Source organism: Protopterus annectens, chromosome 2.part0, assembly GCF_019279795.1.
Source record: "Protopterus annectens isolate FY-2018-M chromosome 2.part0, PAN1.0, whole genome shotgun sequence".
Lineage (NCBI taxonomy): Eukaryota > Metazoa > Chordata > Ceratodontiformes > Protopteridae > Protopterus > Protopterus annectens.
The window spans coordinates 1,755,675,907-1,755,698,103 of record NC_056728.1 but is presented as its reverse complement, the minus strand read 5'-3'; the positions used below and the strand labels follow the sequence as shown (position 1 = coordinate 1,755,698,103).

The window sequence follows — 22,197 nt, the reverse complement described above, 5'->3', positions numbered from 1 at the left end:
TGCCCTGGGAGAGTAACCCTCAGCTCCGGGTGGGAGAGAGGTCCTAGGGGGAAGCAGGAAGGCCTCTGGCTGCCAAGAGCTGTTCCACCAATCTGACATCTAGCACTGAAAGGCTCCTGATGGAATGGAAGGACCTCCCAGAGGGCGATTCTGGCCTTTCAAGAAAAGGACTTAACTGTTGATCCAAGAAGGGGTCTACAGATGGGGAGTATTTAGCCCTGGGTATACTCTTGACCTTCAGCCCTGTGGTCTGTTGACCAGGAATTTGCTTTACAGGGGAGGATGTTACTGGAAAGTTTGAAGAGACTATTGTTGGTGCCAACAGGGTCATTGGCAACGATGAAAAAGTCGGTGCCATAGATGTTTTGGTAGCTTCAATAACAGCACCGTGGGAGATGTGATAGATTTCGGTGCCTTAGCAGGAGTCAGTGCAGATTTAGATATTTTAGGCCTCAGTTCCGAAGGATGAGCCAAAACCAGAGTCTTATTAGTTTTAGCTTCCTGTACACCTTAGGGGACAAAGGTACTGAATGGTTCCTTTTCTTAGCTTTCTTTCTGTGACTGTTGGATGTCTCTGCCTCAGACAAAGCCTCACTGAAAGGACATTTTAGAAGGCCCTTGAGAATAATCTTGTTTCTCCTCTCTGCAAGAATGCGAGCACAGAAACCCTTGCTGAATTCACATGATGGTTGCATCACCAAATGTGAGACACCTAAACAATAAACACATGAAAGATGACCAACAGAGTTGGGCATCTTTCTGCCACATTCGTCACATTGCTTAAAACCTGTGGTTCCCTTCTGTTTTTTGCCATCTTTCAAAAAGAGCAAGAGGACACACACACACAGACATGTGCGCACGCACACAAAAACTAATAAAAAAAACAGAGTGCAGATTTTTTTTTTTAAGGAATATACCAACAATGGTACCTAGAAAAATACCCCCAAGAGGGTAATAGAAAGAAAGAAGGAGAATAAGATACCAGCAATGGTACTGAAGAATTACCAGAGGTAGAGGGAAGGGAAGGGCCTATACCAATGATGGCAAGTGGAAACTACCAGAAAAGGTAAAGAAGGGATTATACAAACACTCACACCAATACAACAATAACTACAAAGAAGAAAAAGCAACAAATTTAACAAGTAGAGAAAATTATACGGATATATATATATATATATATATATATATATATATATATATATATATATATATATATATATATCAAAGAAAAAGTTTAGCACTTAGAGAGCACAGCTGATGCATCTGATTTTCTATGCGGCAAATGAGCTCTGAGGGGAAGGGAAGAGAGGCAGTATGGGCAGCCTTGGCTTGAGAGTTTCTAGCTGGGGCAAGCTTGATATGACGGCTGAGTCGGTTCAGAGGACCGAAACCGAGCCCAACAGTCAGGTATGAATGAAGATAGACAACATCAGATATTAAAGTTATGCACTCACCATAATTATGCATCTGTGTTGTCCATTTTCATTCTTCCTCAATGCATGGGATCATGGATTTGACTCTGATGTTTCTTTAGATTCCTGGATCAGACTCTCGAGCTCCTCCTTTACCCACAATGCCCCTTACTGCTAAATTACCTCAGATCATATTTGCTGCTCCCTTAGGGAGTAAGTAACCATAATAATAAGAAACAGTATAGGCACAGAAGAGGTGCTCAAACTGGAAACAATGGTTCTAATGTCTCATCAGGTCACTCCCAAAGAACAAGGATGGGGGAAAGAGGGTGGGATGTTGAGGAAGAATAAAAAATGGACAACACAGATATGCAGTTATGGTGAATACATAAATTTAATATCTGCTGTTATTTTCATTCATTCTTCAACAAATGGGAAAGAGTCCCCAGCTACGATAATCTTGGGTGGCCCTCATGGGAGACTATTATGGAGAAGCGCAGGACCAAAAGCAGCCCTGTTCTTCCTTGAGATGATATCCAACTTGTAATGAGCAATAAACGGATGAGAACTGGACCAAGTAGCTGCAGCACAAATATCAATAGAAGTGTGGCCCAAAAAGCAGATATAGCAGCCATGGATCTAGTTGGATGAGCTTTTGGAGATTTAGATGAGGACAATCCTCTTACAGGATAGACAACGGAAATACAGTCTGTTATCCATTTGCCTAAGGTAACTTTGGATACTGGTTGTCAACTTGTTTTTGGCAAAGGAAAGAAACAGTTGATCAGTTTTTCTAAAGTTTTTTGTTCTATAAAGGAAAACAAAGCTGTCTATGTACATCTAAAAGGAGTATATACTCTTCCCGTTAAAGTTTGGAAAGAAAACTGGCAAATTGATTACTTGAGTTATATTCGACTCAGACTACTTTTGGCAAAAAGAAAGGGTATGTATATAAAGTCACTCTTTGTGAAAAATCAAATAAGGTGGTTTTGAAGAGAATGCTTGGAGTTCCAAAACTTGCCTCCCAGATGTAATAGCGACAAGAAAAGTTGTTTTCCAAGAGAGAAATGTTAGATTTGACTTAGCCAAATGCTCAAAAGGAGAGTGAATTAAACTTTGTAACAGAACATTAACATTCTAGGGTGGAGTAGGATCCTTTATCAGAGGTCTAAACAGCAGTATACCCTTAAGGAATGCCTTACATATTTTTTAAAAAAGGCTAACAGGAAGGTACCATGTCCTATGTGATAAATTAGAGATGGCTGCAAGTTGAACTTTCAAGGTGTAGAAACTAGCACCACCTTGAAAGAATGAAGCAAGAAATTCTAACAAACTGGAGTGGTAAAAGGATCCAACTTTCTCTGTTCTGCCCAACAGGAAAATCTCTTCCATTTACTCTTACAATTTTTTCTCGTAGAAAATTTCTGGGACGAAAAATTTGGCAAACCAGATGAAAGCCTGGACTGTCTAGACATCACTGGAGCTGGAGAAACTATATAGTCAATTTGAGGCCTTGAATGTCTGGATGAATCATTCCCGATGGATGTGCTAGTAGATTTCAGCTGGGGGTCCAGTGTCCAAGGTGGACATAGGAGATGAGACCATAGGAATGGGAACCACACTTGCCAAGGCCAGAAAAGTCCAGTTGTGTACCTACCATAAATGAAGATGTTCGAGTGTATTCACTGTTGCAGTCATTACAATTGGGTTATCCTGCTGGAAAGCTACCCGCAGTCGGCCCGAGTTCCAAAGTCTAGGTCTGGTGTCGGTTGCTATCACCTCCTCCCTGATGTCAGTGCGCCAGGGGTATAAAAGATGCAGCAGACGCCATTTTCTTCAGTTTTTCTTGCCCCAGATGTCAGGTGCCCCTAAAATGGTAGGCTAAATTATGCCAATAAGCATGCATGCACAAAAAACTTTTCCTTCATCTACAAGCAAATACACCACATAGGTTGCATAGAGTAGAAAAGTACAGATAGGTCCTAGCAAAGAAAAAAGGGGGATGGTAACCTGGACTGCAACAGGGAATACACTCGAACATCTACATTTATGGTAGGTACACAACTGTACTATGTTCGTGTTTCACTGTTGCAGTCATTACAATTGGGTTGAATCCCAAAGCTAAGATTGGGAGGCTGGTGCTAAATAGGATTAGGAGAGGCTATCAGGCCCTGCAGAACTGCAGTGGCAAAGCCTGCCCTGGATATAGAGTAGAGAGGTAAGTGATAGTGCTTTGTAAAGGTATGCAAGTTGCAGCCTCTAAGATGTCTTTGGTTGGTACTCCTCTGAGGAAGGCTGCTGAAGTGGCTGCTGCTCTGGTTGAATGTGGCCTAATGCCATGCTGTGAATAGCAGAAATGAATGCAATGGCCTATCCATTTTGAAATAGTCTGTTTTGAGATAGGCTTTCCTTGTGATGCTGCAGCATATGCCACTAGAAGTTGTTCAGTCTTTCTGAAAGCTTTGGTTCTGTCCAAGTAGAAGCGCAGCTGTCTCTGAATGTCCAAAGTATGCAGAATCCTCTCACCTTTATTCTGTGGGTTTGGATAAAAAGTAGGCAAATTAATTGTTTGGTTAAAGGCCACACTTTACACTACCTTAGGCATAAATGTAGGGTTTGTCCTCAGCAAAACCCTGTCAGGATGGAAAATGATAAAAGGTTCCATAGCCATGAGTGCCTGTAACTCTGAGACTCTTCTAACGGAGGTTATTGCTAGGAGCAGAGCTGTTTTCCAGGATAAGAATTTTATATCTGGAGAACTACTAAAAACCCAACTGACCATCAAAACTTCAAACACCTTAGAAATACCACAAAAAAACTTACCCATCTTGATAAAAAAAATTATTACCTTCAATATCAAGAAAATCAAAATCATAACCCCAAAAAATTCTGGTCAGGAATCAAACTGCTCCATCCAGGAAATACCAAAACACCTACTCCAGCTAACTTAGCACAGACCCCACCCAACTTAATAGCCAATATATTCAACAACTTCTTCACTGAAACAGTCACCTCTCTAGCAAAGAACATGACTCCCCACACTTCCCTTAAAAACACCTCTCCTCAAAATAACACCCCCACTCTAACATTTAGTACAGTCTCCACAACCTATATACACAAGTTACTCTCAAAACTTAAACCATGCACTCCTTCAGCCGACCAACTACCAGCTGAATATCTGCAGCTAGCAGCAGCAGAACTAGCATACCCAGTCTCCATCTTAATTAACAGAATAACCAAATCTACTATCCCTTCCCTCTGGAAAGTCTCCCATATCATTCCTCTGCATAAAGGAGGAAACACTAATGAACTTTCTAATTTCCGTCCTAGTCCTATAGCCTTATTATCACCACTATCTAAAATTATGGAGCGTTGTATACACCAACAACTTTTACATCATCTTTTACATAACAGCCTACTTTCAGACTCCCAACACGGTTTTAGACATTTCCATAGCACTTCCACTGCTCTTCTCTCCTTCACAGACACTAACAACAAAAATTGCAACAACAACCTATACTCTTCTGCTTTATTTCTTGACCTCTCTAAAGCCTTTGATATGGTCAACCATCAACTTATGCTAGACACTTTGAAATCTCTCTCACTTGAATCTTCGGCATTGCACTGGTTTGACTCTTATCTGAAAGATAGACAACAAGCAGTCCTTTGGGACAGCCATCTATCCTATCCTCTCAGCTCCCAGTCACCATTGGTGTCCCTCAAGGATCCATATCTTAGGACCCCTTCTCTTCTCCATATTTATAAATAACCAGTCTACTTCACTCCCAACACCCTCATGTATTCAATATGCAGACGATTCAACTCATCTGTTCTGCTGCATCTCCAGCTGAACTTCATTCTTCCACCCAAATGTCTTTACAGCAGCAGAAAAATGGTTCCAAGATATCGGTCTCCTCCTTCATCCCAAAAAAAAAACAAATTATTACTTTTCTCTCCATCCCTTAAATCTGCCCCTCTCTCCTTTTCTCTGACAATGGCACTATCATTACACCCGATTGTTCCACTAAACTACTAGGCGTTACAATAGATAATCAACTAAACTAGGATTACCACATTGCCCTAACCATCAAAGCTGTTAATAAAAAGATAGGCGCCCTCTATAGACTTAAGCCCTTTCTAACAGCAACTACCAGGGTGTCTCTAGCCCAAACTCATCTTATCTCTACATTATTATATGCCTCCCCATCTTTTATAAACCTTTCAAAATCTAACCTTCAGAAACTTGCCACAGCCTACCACAGCATTGCCAGGTTTGCCACAGGTTCCCCTTTTCTCACCCATCATTGTGTTAATCTCAAAAAGCTTGACTGGCTTGCACTTCAAAATCTCATTCTCCTACATCAATTAGTTATCACCTATAAAATTCTCCATTACCCTTCTAATACACCCATGCTAAATAACCTTGTTGTCCCTTACAGGAATCTTACTTCCCTTCGCTCAACAAACTACTAGTAGCCACTCTCAAAATACACAACAAAGCTGGGGACTCCTTGTTTACAAATGCCATTGGCTCATACTGGAATAAACTTCCCATAGAACTGACCACTCTAGGCTCATCACAACTTTTCAAGAAACAACTAAGGAACTAATTTAAAACTCACTGGCTATGCCCTTGCTCGAATCCTGACTGACCTCAGCATCCATCTCTCTTTTCATCTCTCTCCATTACTCTTCTACTTGTCCTTATCACTAGTACTACCCCTCCTCTATCTCACCTACCATCCACATGGATATTACTTTTTCCTATAAATTCAACTTCTCTTTATTCTTGTCATATTACTGCAACCTTTATACTTGTTATATTACTGCAACCTGTCATCTCACCTTGTATCTAAATCTACATGTTGCTCCCAGCTGATGAAATCTGCTTCTTAAGACTAGTGCCCTGGCACAAAACGTTTACCAAAATTGTTAATACTGTAAATAGTTGGAGAGTCTTGTGTGAGTTACTACTTTATTTCTTTTTTAATTGTACTATTCCTACTCTTGCAAAGATTTTGGAATAGAAATCCTCAGTCTGTTATAGTTTTGCTAAATTACTTTTGCACTGTTACTATGCTACATGGGAATAGTTCTCTTCATGCTTATAATTTGTATCTTATTGTGCTATTTTTTCATTTTATTATTTACTAGTATATAGGGGAGCTTTTCTCCTCGGGCCTCTGCTGAAAATGGACATGTATCCAGTCAGACTAGCCCAGTCAACAAATGTAAAATAAAATAAAATAAAAATAAAAATATCAGCTGCAGAGGCTGGCACAGACAGAGGCAGTGTGAGTTTTTCCAAGACATAGTTGAGGTCCCATGCAGGTATTGGTGCTCTCCTTGGAGGTCTTATGTTTTTGGCCCCTCTGAGGTACTGCCTTAGTAACGGATGAGAAAAAATAGGTGGTTCTGTATTGTAATGAGCTGAAATGGCAGAGGCATGAATTTTAATTGATGAAAAGGAAAGGCCTTTATCCAGCATCTCAGTTAAGTATTGTAAAATCTGAGGAATATTTGGAACAATAGTGTCAATACCTTGTGCTTGGTTCCAAGCACAGAATCTCTTCCATTTGTCTGCATAAGATTTTCTGGTTCTAGGCCTCCTGGCCTCCAAAATAACATCCATCACTGCTTTAGAGAGAGGTGTGTCTTCAGAGGCTACATTATCTGCCATGCTGCCAGGTTTAAGGTCTGGAGTTGGCTGTGCAGTTTCTGACTGTCTTGTTGGGTTAATAAGTGAAGAATTTGAGGTAATGTCCAGGCTGGGCAGTGAGACAAGCTCTTTAGGATTGGGTACCAGTGCTGGCGGGGCCAGTCTGGGGCAATCAGTATCACTTTTGGTTTCTCTTGTCTGATCTTGAGGAGTACCTTGGGGAGGAGCGGCAGAGGAGGAAAGGCATATACTGTTAGATTTTTCCAGCTGAAAGATAGTGCATCCGCTTTCCATGCTTGCTTGTGATAAGTCCTTGTGCAGAATCTCTGTAGTTGGTAGTTGTGAGGGGAGGCAAATAGGTCTATGTCCGGGCATCCCCAGGTCCTTGTTATCATGCTGAAGACTTGTGGATCCAATTTCCACTCGTGTGGATCCATGAGGTTTCTGCTTAGTTCGTCTGCCAGAGTATTTGTCCTTCCTGGCAGGAATTATGCTTGCAGATGTACTTGGCAAGTCAATGCTGTGTCCCACAAGTTCATGGCTAGCCTGCAGAGGGGGTAGGAATGTGTGCCTCCCTGCTTGTTTATGTACCACATGACTGTAGTATTGTCAGTCTTTATTAGTAGTTGTCCTGGATGAAGTAGATCCTTGAAGGCTGTCAGGGCATTCTGAACAGCTAGCATCTCTTTTTGATTGATATGTAGATGCATTTGACTTGCAGACCATGTGCCCTGAATACATCTTCCTGCCATATGGGCCCCCCAGGCGTAATCTGATGCATCTGTTGTCAATGTCTGCCTGGCTGTGGGTAAGGTGAATGGCTGTCCGTGTTGTGGTGACAGGCTTTTGCCCACCATCGAAACTCCTGTTGCAGGCAGGGAATGAGGGTAATTATTGTTTCCAGGCTGTGGCAATGTTGAGTCCAAACACTTTTTAGATACCACTGAAGTTTCCTCATATGCAGTCTTGCATATGGAATTAGCAGAATGCAGGATGCCATGAAACCCAAGGCCTGCACAATTTTTCTTGCAGATAACTGGGTCTTTGTTGCCAACATTTTGAAATAAATAGTCAGTTGTCTGTTTTTCTGGCATGAAGATAATCCATCTGGCCAGTTGTATTTAAGCTTGCACCCAGAAATATTCTCTCGAGAGGGTACGAGTTTTGATTTCTTCTCGTTTACTGTGTACCCTAGACTTGTCAGTAATCTTTTTACAAACTCCAGATGCTGTAGTAGAATGTCCTTGTTCTCCGCTTGAATAAGGCCGTCATCCAAATAAGGATACATTTGTATTCCTGTCTGCAAAATGCAATTACTGGTGCCAGGCACTTTGTGAAGACCCTGGGCGCAGTAGATGAGCCAAAGGGCAGTGCAGAGAATTGGTAGTGCATTCCGCCAGCTTTGAATCTGAGGTATCTTCTGCATGTTTGTCTGATTAAGACATGCAGGTATGCCTCTTTTAGATCTAAAGTCACAAGCCAAGCCTTCTTGCCCAACATGGGCAGAAGCTGCTGTAGAGTCAACATTTTGAATTTTGGAATATCCAGATGTGTTTAGAATAGATAGTTCCAGTATTGGTCTCCAGGCTTTGCCTTTTCTGGGTACCAAGAACAGTCTTGAATAGAACCCTTGTCCCTGCTCTTGCTCTGGTACTTGTTGAATGGCCCTCATGTCCATGAGGGATGAAACTTGTTTTTGTGCCTCTGCCCATTGACTGCGTGGCAGGTCTGGCATACCGCTTTGCCTTGGCAGGGTGTGAAAGTGGAACCTGTAGCCTTGTGAAACTATATTTAGAACCCATTTGTCCTGGGTGATCATGTGCCAATTTTGTGAAAAAGTGCCAGTTTTCCCCCCAAAGGGGCTGCCAAAAGATAAGTGCTTGGTGCTGGAAGTGGAAAGTCATCAAGACTGTTTCCTGTATGGCTGTGATTTTTCCTCTTCGCTCTTGGAGGTAGAAGCACCCCCATTGTTTAGGCCTGTATAAGCCTTGGGGCTGTGATCTGCCCCTTTGTGGTCTGACACTGGAAAGGACCAATTTTTTGTAGGCCAGCTCCTGCTAAATCTGGGAGGCTGTACCTGCAAGAAATCCTTGACTGTTTGCATAGATTTAGCTTTGTCCTCCATTTTCTTCAACACCTCTTCTGCTTTAGCACCAAACAAAGTATCATGCTGTAAAGGAGCGTCTAATAGTTTTGCTTTAACATGATCTGGCAAATTTTCTTCTTTTAACCAAGCATGCCTCCTAATGACAGAACCTGTAACAGCGGCCCTGCAGGAGGCCTCAAGAGAATCAAAACCACATTGCAAAGTATGCTTTCCAACTTGCTCAGCTGCATGTAATAAATCCTGCATTTCTTTATTGTCTGCACATTCTGCATTTGCTGACATTTTCTGTTTAAGCAAAGACATAAGATATTGTTGATACTTAAGCATATGAAATTGGCAATTTAAGGCTCTTACAGCCAAGGTAGCAGAGTTATAAATCTTTTTGCCCCATCTGTCTAGGGCCCTAGAATCCCTATCAGAGGGGATAGGGTTTTTGCAGTAGAAGCCTTGACCCCTTTGGGACCCTGAGATGGTTTCTGGTGCAGCTTGAGGGTTCTTATAGAGAAATTTATGTGAATCAGGAACCCTACAGTATCTGTCTGGCTTAACAGGGGCTGGTGGTAAAGAGTCTGGAGAAAGACTAGACTCTGAAAATACATCTACAATGTCAAACAGGCGGGATAGCAAGGGGTCTGTGCTGGGGCAATAAAAGGAAGTCTCTGAGTAGTCTTGGCTCTCTCAGTGGAAATGCTCCCAAATAGTATGCAGTGTTTTCCCAAAAGAATAATCCTCAGGAGGAGAGGCTGAAGGGATAAGATTCTTCAGCATCCGAATCCTCATAGGGGGGAATAGAGTAATCCTGTTCAGAGGAGGAATCAGAGGAAATGAAAACCTGGTCTGAAGATTCATATTCTAACTCTTGCCTAGGCCTCTTTTCAGGAGGGGGATGGGAACCCCTGATCAAAGTAAAAAGGTCTTCAGCCATTTTAAGCATGTTTTTTAGGCACGGAGGCCTGTCCAGTTGAATGCTGCACTTGTTTCTTTGTCTTTACAGTTGCTTTAGTCTTTGCCTTTGTAGCTGAAGTAGGTTTCACATATAACTGTGTAGGCCTGAAAACACCCTCAGAAGCCGATGCCTGCTCAGCGGCTCCGGACCCATCTGAGGGAATAGTTTCAGTGTGTCCAATACCTTGAGTTTCCAGAGGCCCAGTCGGCTCCACGTGGGAGTCGGAAGTGGCCTGTGGCGCTGAGGTAGCGGTCATCAGGGGCTGCGAAAGCACCTCACTGAGAACCAGCGACAGGCCTAGAAGAAGCCTCGTCGTCGGTTTTGGATCCCGGATGCCTGTCCTTTCCTTTTTCTTTTCGTCTTTTTTGTAAACTCCGGTAGTCGGCTGATCCGACGGCATTATATAATTAAATCTTCTGCCAAAGTAATGGAATGCAAAATCGTACCGACGCTTAATAGTGCGTTGGTTAAATCTAGCACAAAACTGACAACTAGCAACGTTATGGTCAGGGCCTAGGCAAGGAATACAGTAAGAATGAAATTCCTTATGAAGTATTTGCTTCCCACAAGAAATAGTTATTAACTTTTTCTGACATCGGTCTGGAGCAAGAAAAAAGTTTCCCCAACGGGGTACTTAGCTTTAATGAAGAATTCGGCTCTGAAATTCAAATTTGATCAGGAGTCAGCCGACCCGCACTTGCGAACGGCTTTTGCTTCGGGAACCACACAGCAAGAAAGACTGAAGAAAATGGCGTCTGCTGCATCTTTTATACCTCTGGTGCACTGACGTCCGGGAGGAAGCGACAGCAACCGATGCCGGACCTAGACTTTGGAACTTGGGCCGACTGCGGGTAGCCTGCCAGCAGGATAACCCAACTGTAATGACTGCAACAGTGAAACACTATGAACATGAGCGATGAGGAGTACCTTGCTCTTTAACAGCTGCACTTTTTAGTGAGGTGGTTGAAAGATCATGGATGTGATGGGAGACGCAGCTGGTAGAACCCCCATCTGAATCTGTGCTCCAAGGAATTTCCTATCATACTGTCTACATCTGCCTCAGAAAGACTTTGGAAGGACCTGATCGAGGAAGAGGTGGAGGGACGATTTTCTAGTAGTCTCCTGTAAAAAGGGAGATCTGAGCCTAGGAGACATCTGCTACAGAGAAAAACGTGGGCTCCAGATCAAAGGAGATTTAGAAACTGACCGTCAGATCAGACACTTATTTAACTTAAGCAGGTGACTCCATGATTGCATGTGAATCTTGGAGACCTAGCAGGAGAGCTCTTCCTATACTCCCTGGGCTCTGAAGATTTATGCTTTATGGAAGGGGTTTCAGCCCCTGAAGTAGATGATGTGGAAGAAGCAGCAGGCTAAAAGGCCATTCAGAACCAACTTGATATGTCCGTCACTGATCGTCCTTGATTTAAATCCGCATAGATTTCACAAGGCACTTCTAAGTGGGAAGGCCCTAAACAATAAACATACTGAGTGTAAGAATTAGGTATCTTATGCCACAGGAAGTGTACTTTTTAATCCCAGTAGGCTTCTCAGCCATACCAATAAATAACCCTGATAGTAATATTTAAAAAAAAAAAAAAAATATATATATATATATATATATATATATATATATATATATATATATATATATATATATACACACACACACACACACTCAAACAAGTATAAAAGCAGAGAGAAAAAGGTTAAGAGCAATGCAAAATCTACCTTAGAAAGGTAAAGAAACACCAATACCAATTATAGTAAACAGAAACACCTTTAAAAGGTAGAGAAAAGGATTAGAAAACTACCAGGAGTAAAGAGAGTAAGGGTTATCTAAACAAACGATATACTAAAGAAAGATTTTGTTTTTTACTCTCAAAACCTATAAAAGGCAACCCCCGGAGTTCGAGAGAACGTAATCCCGACCGAATTGTTAAAGCAACAAATGAGATCTGAGGTAATTTAGCAGTAAGAGGCATTATGGGTAAAGGAAGGACCTTGAGAGTTGGATCCAGGAATCTAAAGAAAACAGTAGTCGGATCAGGGAACCCATTCATTGAGGAACGAATGAAAATGCCATGACATACCTTTTTTATGGAAAGAGAAACAAGGACCACTAAACCTATGGGCATTAGGGACTTCTAGGTCTCTGCCTGAGACATGAATGATGGTAGTCAAAGCTGCAAAGATACTACTGACAGGATAACAAAAATTCTGATGCCAAGTGCAGGACCAGAATTGGACTCTGGAATGTAGGGATTATGTATGAAGCAGGAAAGCTGACCTGAGTAACATCTAAGATGAGGAAATCTGACTTGCATGTCCTGAGGATCAGTGAAATCCTAGGGCTTAGTTCAGGCTCACCTTACATTCTAGTTCTGATTACTCTCAGAGTGATATGTGATGAACATGGAATGGATCTGGTGTGAACAAATTATTTCTCCTCAGGTTAAAAATTCTGTGGACAGTATTTTTTCTGATTTCCCCTATGAACAATTTTCCTTTTCTGAAACAATCTCTAGAATAAATCAGTATTTTCAGTGGGAGCAAAATGACATTGCAGACTTATTACAACTTATTTTCCTCAGCCTACTGCTTTTCTTCCTGTTTCACCAGCTTTGCAGGATTTGTGCTAGTGCTTGCAATACACCAGTCAGCCTGCAGTCCCTAATAAGACTACTCAAGGTTACTCAATGTTACAAATACTTTTCTAAATCACAGATCAGACTTGTAAAGTGATCTTGTCAAGTACTTCTGAACCTAAACATTTAGCAAACAATCCCTCTGGCAAGAATGGGAAAGCTTTTAATAAATATGGGAAGAGTGTATATTCTGTCTTTCTGATTTTCAGGATTCCTAATTGTCAAGTTCACATGTATAATTTTCATTTGCTTCTTTTGAAAATATGAACTTAACTGACACTTTCTTAATCCAAAGGTAAATCTTATCTAAATTCTTTTATTGCTTCTGTTTCCCAGGCAACTATCACTGAAGTATGCTTATGACTCAGCTGATGCCTCTTCTAAAGCAGCAACTACTGGGTTGGATACAAGATTTGCAAGATAATGTTCTCAATGTGTCTGAAGATGGAAAAGCTAAAAATTTTGAATTCTCCCTTTGATGGGGAGAGGCTGTATTTGGACCATCTACTGCCAAGGAGCTGCAAAAAAAATGATGCAAGAGAAAAACTGATTGAAAGGGCGACTCAGACTTTTCAGCTTTCCTTCTCTAAGTTTGTTAAAGATTTCATCCTTAATTCAGGATCCTTTCAAAGTGAAACCAGCAAAATCTCAGCAAACTTCAGGAAAGCAGACATTCAAAAAACAATGCGAAGGAGGTTAAAAAAAAGAAGGGGGGGCACCAAGAAGCAAGGACAATCCAACAAGAAGGAATAACACTACAAAATATAATTCCCTATCACCACCTGGTAACCCTTAAAATTTTCTTCAACATCTGGTTTGCAATTTCCCTCTTTGACAACAGATAATCTCAGATAAATGGTTGTGGAGAGTCATCTATCATCAGCGGGTACAGATGGCAGCGAGAGTTCCTACATACTTTGCAAGGGTGGGGGTCCTCTTCATCTACCACAAAAAAACCTTTTTTGCTTCCTCTGTCATACAGCATCTGCTGGCTCACAGGGCAATAACATTTGCTCTTCTTTCTCTGCCAGTGAAAGAGTTTTTCAAGGATGTTTCTGGTATCAAAGAAAAACTTCATGAAGACCAGTCATACATCTCTCAATTCTCAACCAGTATGTGTAAGTTCCAAAGTTCAACATGCTATCCCCTTCACAACCTGCTCCCTCTCACTTCCCCTTTCATTTTTTGTCCTAATATTAGATTTAAAGGATGCTTATCGACATTCCAGTAGCCACAGATTTCAAGCATTTTAAGATTTCCTGTGTCTAAATTATATAATTCTCTGCACTACCCGTGGGTTATCCAGTATTCCCAGTGTGTTTAGAAAATCTCTAGCTGCAGTCAACTGTAGATTGCAATATACTTACATTTTCATTATTTAGGATGACCTGCTTATCTTTGCAAAGTCTTTTTCAAAGTGTCAATACCTATCATTAGGTAAGAGCTCTTTCATAACCTGGGTTTCCAGGAGAACATTCAAAAATCTTGTCTACTTCAATCCCACAGAATAGTACTCCTAGGGTGTCTTCTGGACACAGTCCTTCAAAGTGTTTTTCTCCCACAGGAAAAGCAGATTAATATCAAGATCTACTCCAGAGTTTTTCCGCTCAATCAAGGACTTCAGCAAGGGAATTTCTTGGGATTTTAGGATTTATGGCACCTATACATCGATTCTTTTAGCCAAACGCCACAAGAAAGCTTCAATGGTACCTAACATTGGTATGGTCCCAGCATCAACAACCCCCCCCTGGACTTAAATTCCAGTTTGGGGATTTGTAAAAAAAAAAAAAACAAAAACTGCTTTGGTAGAGACCAGTTTTCTCTGAATCCAGGTCTCCCAATCTTTCCAGATCAACTACAGTCTGTTGCAACAGATGCCTCCAACTTTGCTTGGGGGTTGTCTCTTTGGAACAAAACAACATACTAACAAACAAAGATCACAGAGATGTGGGCAATAACTACACTCGGCTCTCAATCTGTGGTCCCCATGACCACACATGATCAAAAACACCACGACAGAGATGTGGTACACAGACATACAGAGGGTTTGAGATTATACCCTCTGTTTAAATTATCCATGATAGCCTGGGATATAGCAATTCAGCAGAGTCGCACTCCATGGATATCTTACATTCCATCACAGCAAAACTTTGACAGACAAGCTTAGCAGGACATAGACTCTCACAAGTGGAAATTTAATCTGATGTCTTCCAGAATTTGATCCAGCTGTGTGGAGCACCACAGACAGTTCCATCTGCCTCCATTTACAACAAACCAATTGGGAAAATTCTGCTCTAGGACTCCTTGCAAGCAGGCCTGGAAGAGTTGTATTCTCATTTCATAGGATGGGAATGTTCCTGTATGTTTTCCAGTGATATCCAGGGTGATTCTGAAAATTCAAAAGGACTCTCCAAAGTTAACTGAGGTAACTCCCTTCTGGCGCAGGCAACAATGGTTCGCCCTTCTTCTGGAAATGGTCAAGGGCAACCATAAGCTTCACAGACTGGACCCAACACCACAAGACAGGGATTTGTTTGATACACCCCAACTAGAAACAACTTCAGCTGACTGCTTGGATGACAAAATTTTAATATATTTTAGGCACATTTTCTCTGGATGTGCAGCAGGTATTAAAAGAAGACAAGAAAACCTGGTACTAGGAAATCAAATGTAAAGGAAATGGATAAGATTTTCTAGTTGGCGTCATACCAACAATCAAGACATTTTTAGGGCTAGCATTTATCTGCAACATTTTTGTGAATTATCCTCTGGCCTTTCTTATTCCTCTATCATGGTTAACCTTTTGGCCATTTCAGCATGTCTACCTGAGGATACTCTCAATACACTCTTACGTCAAGCTGTTTTTGAAATGGGTTCTGCATATCTGTCGACACAGTAGGTATCCTCTCCTTGGGATCTTAATTTTGTTTTAGAAAAATTAAACACTTGCTCCATATGAACCAGCTAATCAGGCTGATTTGAGGTTTTACAACGGAGTGTTGCTTACTGCTCGATCCTCTGCAAGAAGAGGATATTAGTTGCAAGTTCTTATGGTGGGAAGTCAACCTTATCTCATTTTCCACAATGACAGGATTTCTTTGAGAAGAAACGTCATCAGTTTAAGCTATCCAACTGTCTTCTTTCCAGAACCTAAAAATGAGCGAAGAAAGGATTCTTCATAACATGGATGTCCAAAGACAATTCAATTATACTGACAGAACTAAAACCTTCAGAAATAATGAGGAGTAGTTTCTTGAGAAGTTGTTTCTTTCTTAAAGGCAAGAAAAAGAGGACACCCAATGTCAAAACAGACCATTTCCAAATGGTGGTCAGATGTTATTTCCTTATGTTATCACCAAAACTAGTCAATTTCTTGCAGTGTCAAGGCACATTCCAAGACCTTGGTTTTTAGTAACTGTTTGGAAAGGGGTGGGGCTCTAGTTTTCTATTGGCAGCAACTTTTCCTCTGTACATACTTACAGTAAGCACTAACAACACTCCTTTTCCAGGTTTAGAGCATCTTTTGCTATGACCATTCTACAAGGGGTCCTGGACCCTCATCATTCCTCCACCCAAACTTTCTAAACTTTGAAATTCTACCCATACAGCTTACAGTACTGTAGCACTGACCTAATAACGAGCATAGTGTAGTCGTGCAAGCAAATTTAACAACAGCAAATGCTTGAATAGGTCAGCATGGCAGTAGTCACCACCTCCCTCTTTCCACCCACCCCTTTATTTTTTGAATGAATTTGTTTGCCAGGATGAGGACACATTTTTAATACACTTAATATTGACATGTTTCAGGGCTCTAGCCTCCATTCTTCAGTTGCTATGAAAGCCCTGAAGGGCTTGGTGGCCACACCTCTGATTTTCTCCCTTGTCTGCATGAGCTAGCAACACAGTCTCAGTGAACAGAAAGCGTCTTAAAGCTTTGGAAGATGGCTGGCCATTATTATCCTGTGCAGGATATAACCCACACAGCTTAGGTTTCTGCAGCAGTAATCTACTCAAACATTTACTGTTACAGTAAGTTTATTTACATAAATGCATTTTTGAGTTTCAGATTAAGTAACCATGCAGCCCTGAAATAGGAAAACATATTAATATACTACAGAAATTTTACACCAACATTGCAAAAATATATTCTGGTTATCTATTCGTGAATTACAGAAACACAGGAACATCATTACAATAAAAACATTCTACACTAGTGTCTAGGGAAACAATTACTAAAAGTTACTAGTGACTAAGCACTCAGCACTGCCACTCTGAAATAAATGTCCAATGATGGACATGCACACAAGCTTCCTTGTTTCACCCTGAGAAAGAATCTCTGCGATTACAAATTCAGCTGGATTTAGTCGACATGAAACCTATGGGAACACACCCCCTCACCTTCCCTGTAATTACTCAACTCCCTTCAGTCTGTAAGTACTGTTAAGGTAGAACACCGACTGGTGCAGGCTTCCAGTTTGCTTTTATTTCTGCAATAAAAATAAACTTACTCTGTTATTCTCACATCGTTACAGGTTGCAACTTAATCCTACATTGCATAACAAATGCAGCAAAGTCCATCAGGGTGCTCAAGACATGTGCGTGCATAACCTGCAGACAAATACGACCATTACCTGCAGTGATATGCTGGGAAGATTTGGAGTTGTGCATGGTGTTATGGCATGGAGAAGGCGGCACACTTCCTTGTGAATGGATAAGGCCAGTCTGTGTGAAGAACTGATTAAGGGAGGAACAAAGATCAGCAAACTGGCTTGGGTCCAAAGACCAGTTGTTGAGGTCTGCTTGTCTCATGCTTTCCATTAGACCTAAACAGAGAGAAGGAAAAAAAGTTATGTACTCACCATAACGTGCCATGTGTGTTTGTCCATCTCGCCTTCATTCTTAGCAGGTTGGGTTCGGAACTGATCCTTGGTTCCAACTCGGACTTATACAAAGCTCAAGGTCTTCCACTAGCTTGTGGCTAAAACCCAAACCCATGATGCACTATAAGAGTTCCCCAGATCTTGCTCGCAGATACAGTGAAATAATGGTCACCGAATAAGTGAGAGCAATGAAGATGGTCAAAGGACATTAGTCAATTGCACCAGCTCAGTCCCCCAGAAATGAAAGGCTGGGGGCAGGACGGTGACATGTAAGAATGAAGGCGAGATGGACAACACAGATGGGAACATTACGGTGAGTACATAACTTCTTTATGTGATGTTGTCCCATCTTGCCTTCATTCTTAGTAGGTTAGGACAGTGTCCCTACCACCATCCTTCTTGGGTGGCTCATTGGAAAATATTCTTCAGAACAGTGGACCCAAAGGAGGCCCTGTTCCTGGAGGCGAAATCAACTTTGTAACGAGTGATAAAGGTATGAGGCCTTGCCCATGTTGCTGCAGCACAAATTATGTCAATAGGTAGTCTCGGCCGAAAGGCAGAAGAGGTTGCAATGGCTCTTGCAGAATGACCTTTTACTTTATGGGAAAGTTCTTTGTTTTTAGATTGGTAATTAAAGGTAATACAGTCTGATAGCCACTTCTGAAAGTGACACAGGAACACCCTTTTTGGAGTCTGAAAAGGATACAAATAATTGGTCAGATTTTCTGAAATCTTTTGTCCTACATGAAACGTTATTGTCTGTGTACATACAGTTGGTGCAGCATATATTCTGCCATGTTGTCATAGTTTGTTAAAAAAAAAAAAAAAAAAAAACAGATAGTTCTATGGACTGATTCAGATTAAATTCTGAGCATACTTTGGATAAAAAGGATGGGTTCATTTGTAGGAATACTATCTTTTATAGAAAAGCATGTAGGGAGGCTTTATGGACAATGCTTGCAGCTCTGAAACTCTCCTTGCAGAAGTAATAGCTATCAAGAGAATTGTTTTCCAAGTAAGATACTTGAGGTTGTGAGATGATGCAGACTCGAAAGGGGGAAGGATCAAACATGATAAAACAAAATTTAAGTCCCATGGCAGTGGAGGGACCTTAATAGTTGGTCTTAATAAAAGAGTACCTTTAAGAAAGGCTTTGCAAAGTCTGTGGAACATCACATCAGGACTGATTCTCCCAAATGGAAATTAGATATGGCAGCCAGCTGGACCCAAATAGTAGCTGCAGCTGCCCCTTCATTAAAAAGTTTTGCTCGGAATTCAAGAAGAGAGGCTATTGGGACAGAGAAGGGATCAATGTGATTATTCAAGGCCCATGAACAGAACCTTTTTCATTTGCTTCTAGGTAACCTTCTTGTCGAAGCTTTATGGGATGAGATTAGAAAATGCTTTACTGACGTAGAAAGGTTAGGGAGCCTGGCTATGGTTGGAATTGGAGCAGTCAAGCTGTCAATTTGAGGGTTTGGCGGGAGGGGTGGAGTGTCTCTGATGCACGAGTCAGGAGGTCCGGAACTAGGTCCAGAATCCATGGCTCCTCCTGGAGTTGAGGCCACAGGAAAGGGAACCAGATTTGACGAGGCCAGTATGGGGCAACAAGTATTAAGTTCCTTCCCAAGTGGCTGGTTTTCTGAAGAGGTTTTGGCATCAAGGAAAGGCGTATTGGAGACCAGAGGGCCAATTGTGAATAAGAAAATCCCTTGGTGACTCCCCTAGAGGGGGGATCAGGGCAAAGTAGCTACTGCATTTGGCATTCACGGACGTGGCAAAAAGGTCTCAACAAGTCTGGCCCCATTTGCGGAAAATCTCTTCTGCCACTTCCTGTTTTAGGAACCACTCGTGAGGCATCAGAAACGCTTTGCTGAGTTTGTCTGCAATCACGTTGGATCTCCCCAGGATATGCGTCGCTATCACAGAGCACTGGTATAAATATTTGTTGAATCTAGATCTGCTCCTATAAAAACGATATGCTGAAATGGCAAGGCGGCAGACTTTTCTTAGTTTATTGTGATTCCTAGGTGACAGAGATGTAAAGTGGTGTAGATGCTCGGTGATGGCGGTCGGGAGCCAGTTGTCTAGGTATGGAACACTCTGAATCCTAGGCGTCTCAAGTGAGCCGCTACTACTGCCATACACTTGAACACTCTGTGGGCTGTAGTGAGGCTAAAGTGCAGAGCTCTTAACTGGTAGTGACTGGCTCCCAGCCAAATGCACAAATGACTCCTGGATCGCCTGTCCATTTTTATATGGTAGTACGCATCCTGGAGGTCTGTACAGCTCATCCAATCGTCTCGTCCCAGAAAAGGTAATATTTACTGCAGTGTTACCATCCGGAACTTTGACTTTCTCACCGATTTAACTTGCTGAGATCCAGGATGGGTCTCCAGTCCCTGGTTTTCTATGGAACTAAAAAGGACCTTGAGTAAGTTCTGGATCCTATTTGGTCTGCGGGGACTGCTTGGATGACTTTTTTGACTAGCAACTTTTGTATTTCTAGAACTGCCTGATCCCTTTGACTGGGTGGAACATCCAGAATGTTTTTTGTGTTTGGGACAGGGAAGGAAAAAGGTAGAGTAACCTCTGGATATGGTACTTTGTACCTACTTGTCTTTTGTTATTGCTAGCCAGGCGTTTGGGTACAAAAATAAACAGCCCCCAACTGCCTCCAGAGATGGACAGCCAGGCCACCTTTTGGGAACGCTGAAAGGGCTTACCAACGAAGGATTCCCTGTCACCCTGGCTTTGCGGGCCTCTTCTGCTAAGTGGTCGGTGTCTTCGATTAGCACTTCCCCTCTGCCCCTGAGGGAAGAAATCACCACGTGTCTTGGAAAGTCCTCTGGGATTTTCAAAATCACATTTTTCCTCCTTTCTGACCCTTTGGGTAAGGTCTGGTAGGTAGGGAAAAACGGATTCCAATGACAGAGTCTCTTTCTTGTTCACACCTGGTTAGTGCGTCTTTGACTTTTGACCAGAACAAAGACGAACCATTGAAAGGGGTGCTCACAAAAGAAGATTTAAAGGGTTCCGTAAAGTCGCACAATCTCATCCAGGAATGTCTTCTTAGGGAAATTCCTGAACCTGCTGCCCTGCTCACTCCATAAGAAATGAGCCTCATGGAGGAGTTGACCACTGAGGTTAAGGTAGAGAGCTGACAGGAAACCTTGTCTGATATCCCTTCAGCTACTGAACTTTGGAGGGTATCTCCTAGCTCTTTCAGGAGATTTCGCTGAAGCCTAGTAAAGTCAGTCAGATAATTCAGCAACCTGAGCACAAAAGTTGCTGAAGAGAAGATGCACTTTCCATATCTGCCCATCATACAAAACAGAAGATGATGTCTCTGAAACTTCCTTTTGATGGCTGCCGCCACCACAGCATCTACTGGGACACCCTTGGTAAGAAATTCCTTGTCTGAAGGTGCGGTGATGAATTTGTTTGGCCTCAGAGGAACAGGTTCTACTGAGTCTGGAGACTCCCACACCTTACGACTAACTAAATTGCCTCAGCTGGTCAAAGGGTGGAGACACCCAAATGGCGGACGGGTGAGACCCAAAAGCCTTCAGGTATACAGACTCCTCAGAAGGGTTGATGGGCTTCCAGCCACCTTTCTGTTTTAGTATTTCCAGGATGTCTGCAAAGGAGGCATCCTCAGACGGCAACTGTGGGGACCCATCCGAATCATCATGGCCTGAAATGGACTCCTCTGGGAAGTCTAAATGCTTCCTCTTACATAGTCTCTTTCGAGGGACCTCTTCAGAAGGGTATTCTGGAGAGGTTTTGGAAGAGAGGGGGTCACTCGGGGCATCCTGAGGCCTTGGGTCTCCATATCTCTGTGGATGCAGTGATACTCAGGCAGACACTGGTGCCTTTGGAGGAAGAATATCCCGACCTGAAAGTGGACCTGTCTGTGGAGACAGCACTCTCCTCAGGCAGACACTGGTGCCTTTGGAGGAAGAATATCCCGACCTGAAAGTGGACCTGTCTGTGGAGACAGCACTCTCCTCATCACCTCAAAAGCTCCCTGGCCCTGGTCCGAGGAGACTCCCGGCTCTGAACCAGAGGGAACCCCCTTAACCAAGGGGGTTGGCTCTGAGGCTGAGGTAAGAGCTGAACTCAACTGAGCAGATGCCCCGAGAGACAAGTTCGGATCAGACAACTATCCAATCAGACTATCTTCCCCACACCCGACTGGAAAGAGTCAGCTCCTTGAGTTCGAATGGAGCCAAGGATGTTGGAGCAGTAGTCGTAGCCGAAGATCCCGAGACAGATCTTGGCTCCAATGGTTCCACTGTGATTAGTTCTGGATATTCTGGCTCTGAGGTTCGAGATCAGATTGGAGGAGGAATAGACTGACAAGGAAAGTTTGGTCGGTTCCGAAGCCCTCTGGGTTGGATCAGACAAGAGTTTGGCAAGTACCAGTGTCCTCAAAAGGGTCTGCACCATGCGATCCATGCCATCATCGAACAAGCTCCTGGAGGATTGAGTGAAGGGAGCAGGAGATCTGGAAGATTGCAATAAAGGAGACAAAGTGGGAGA

General features: G+C 42.4%; 1 protein-coding gene across 1 annotated transcript in view; it reads right to left on the bottom strand.

The window, feature by feature from the left end:
• FOXJ3 (forkhead box J3) overlaps positions 1-22,197 on the bottom strand; it is a gene marked incomplete in the record, with an annotated part of 1,121,635 nt that overhangs the window by 194,056 nt on the left and 905,382 nt on the right. Inside the window, 1 exon segment of the mRNA XM_044061784.1 lies at positions 17,404-17,595. Within this exon segment, the coding sequence (XP_043917719.1) occupies positions 17,404-17,595 (192 nt within the window).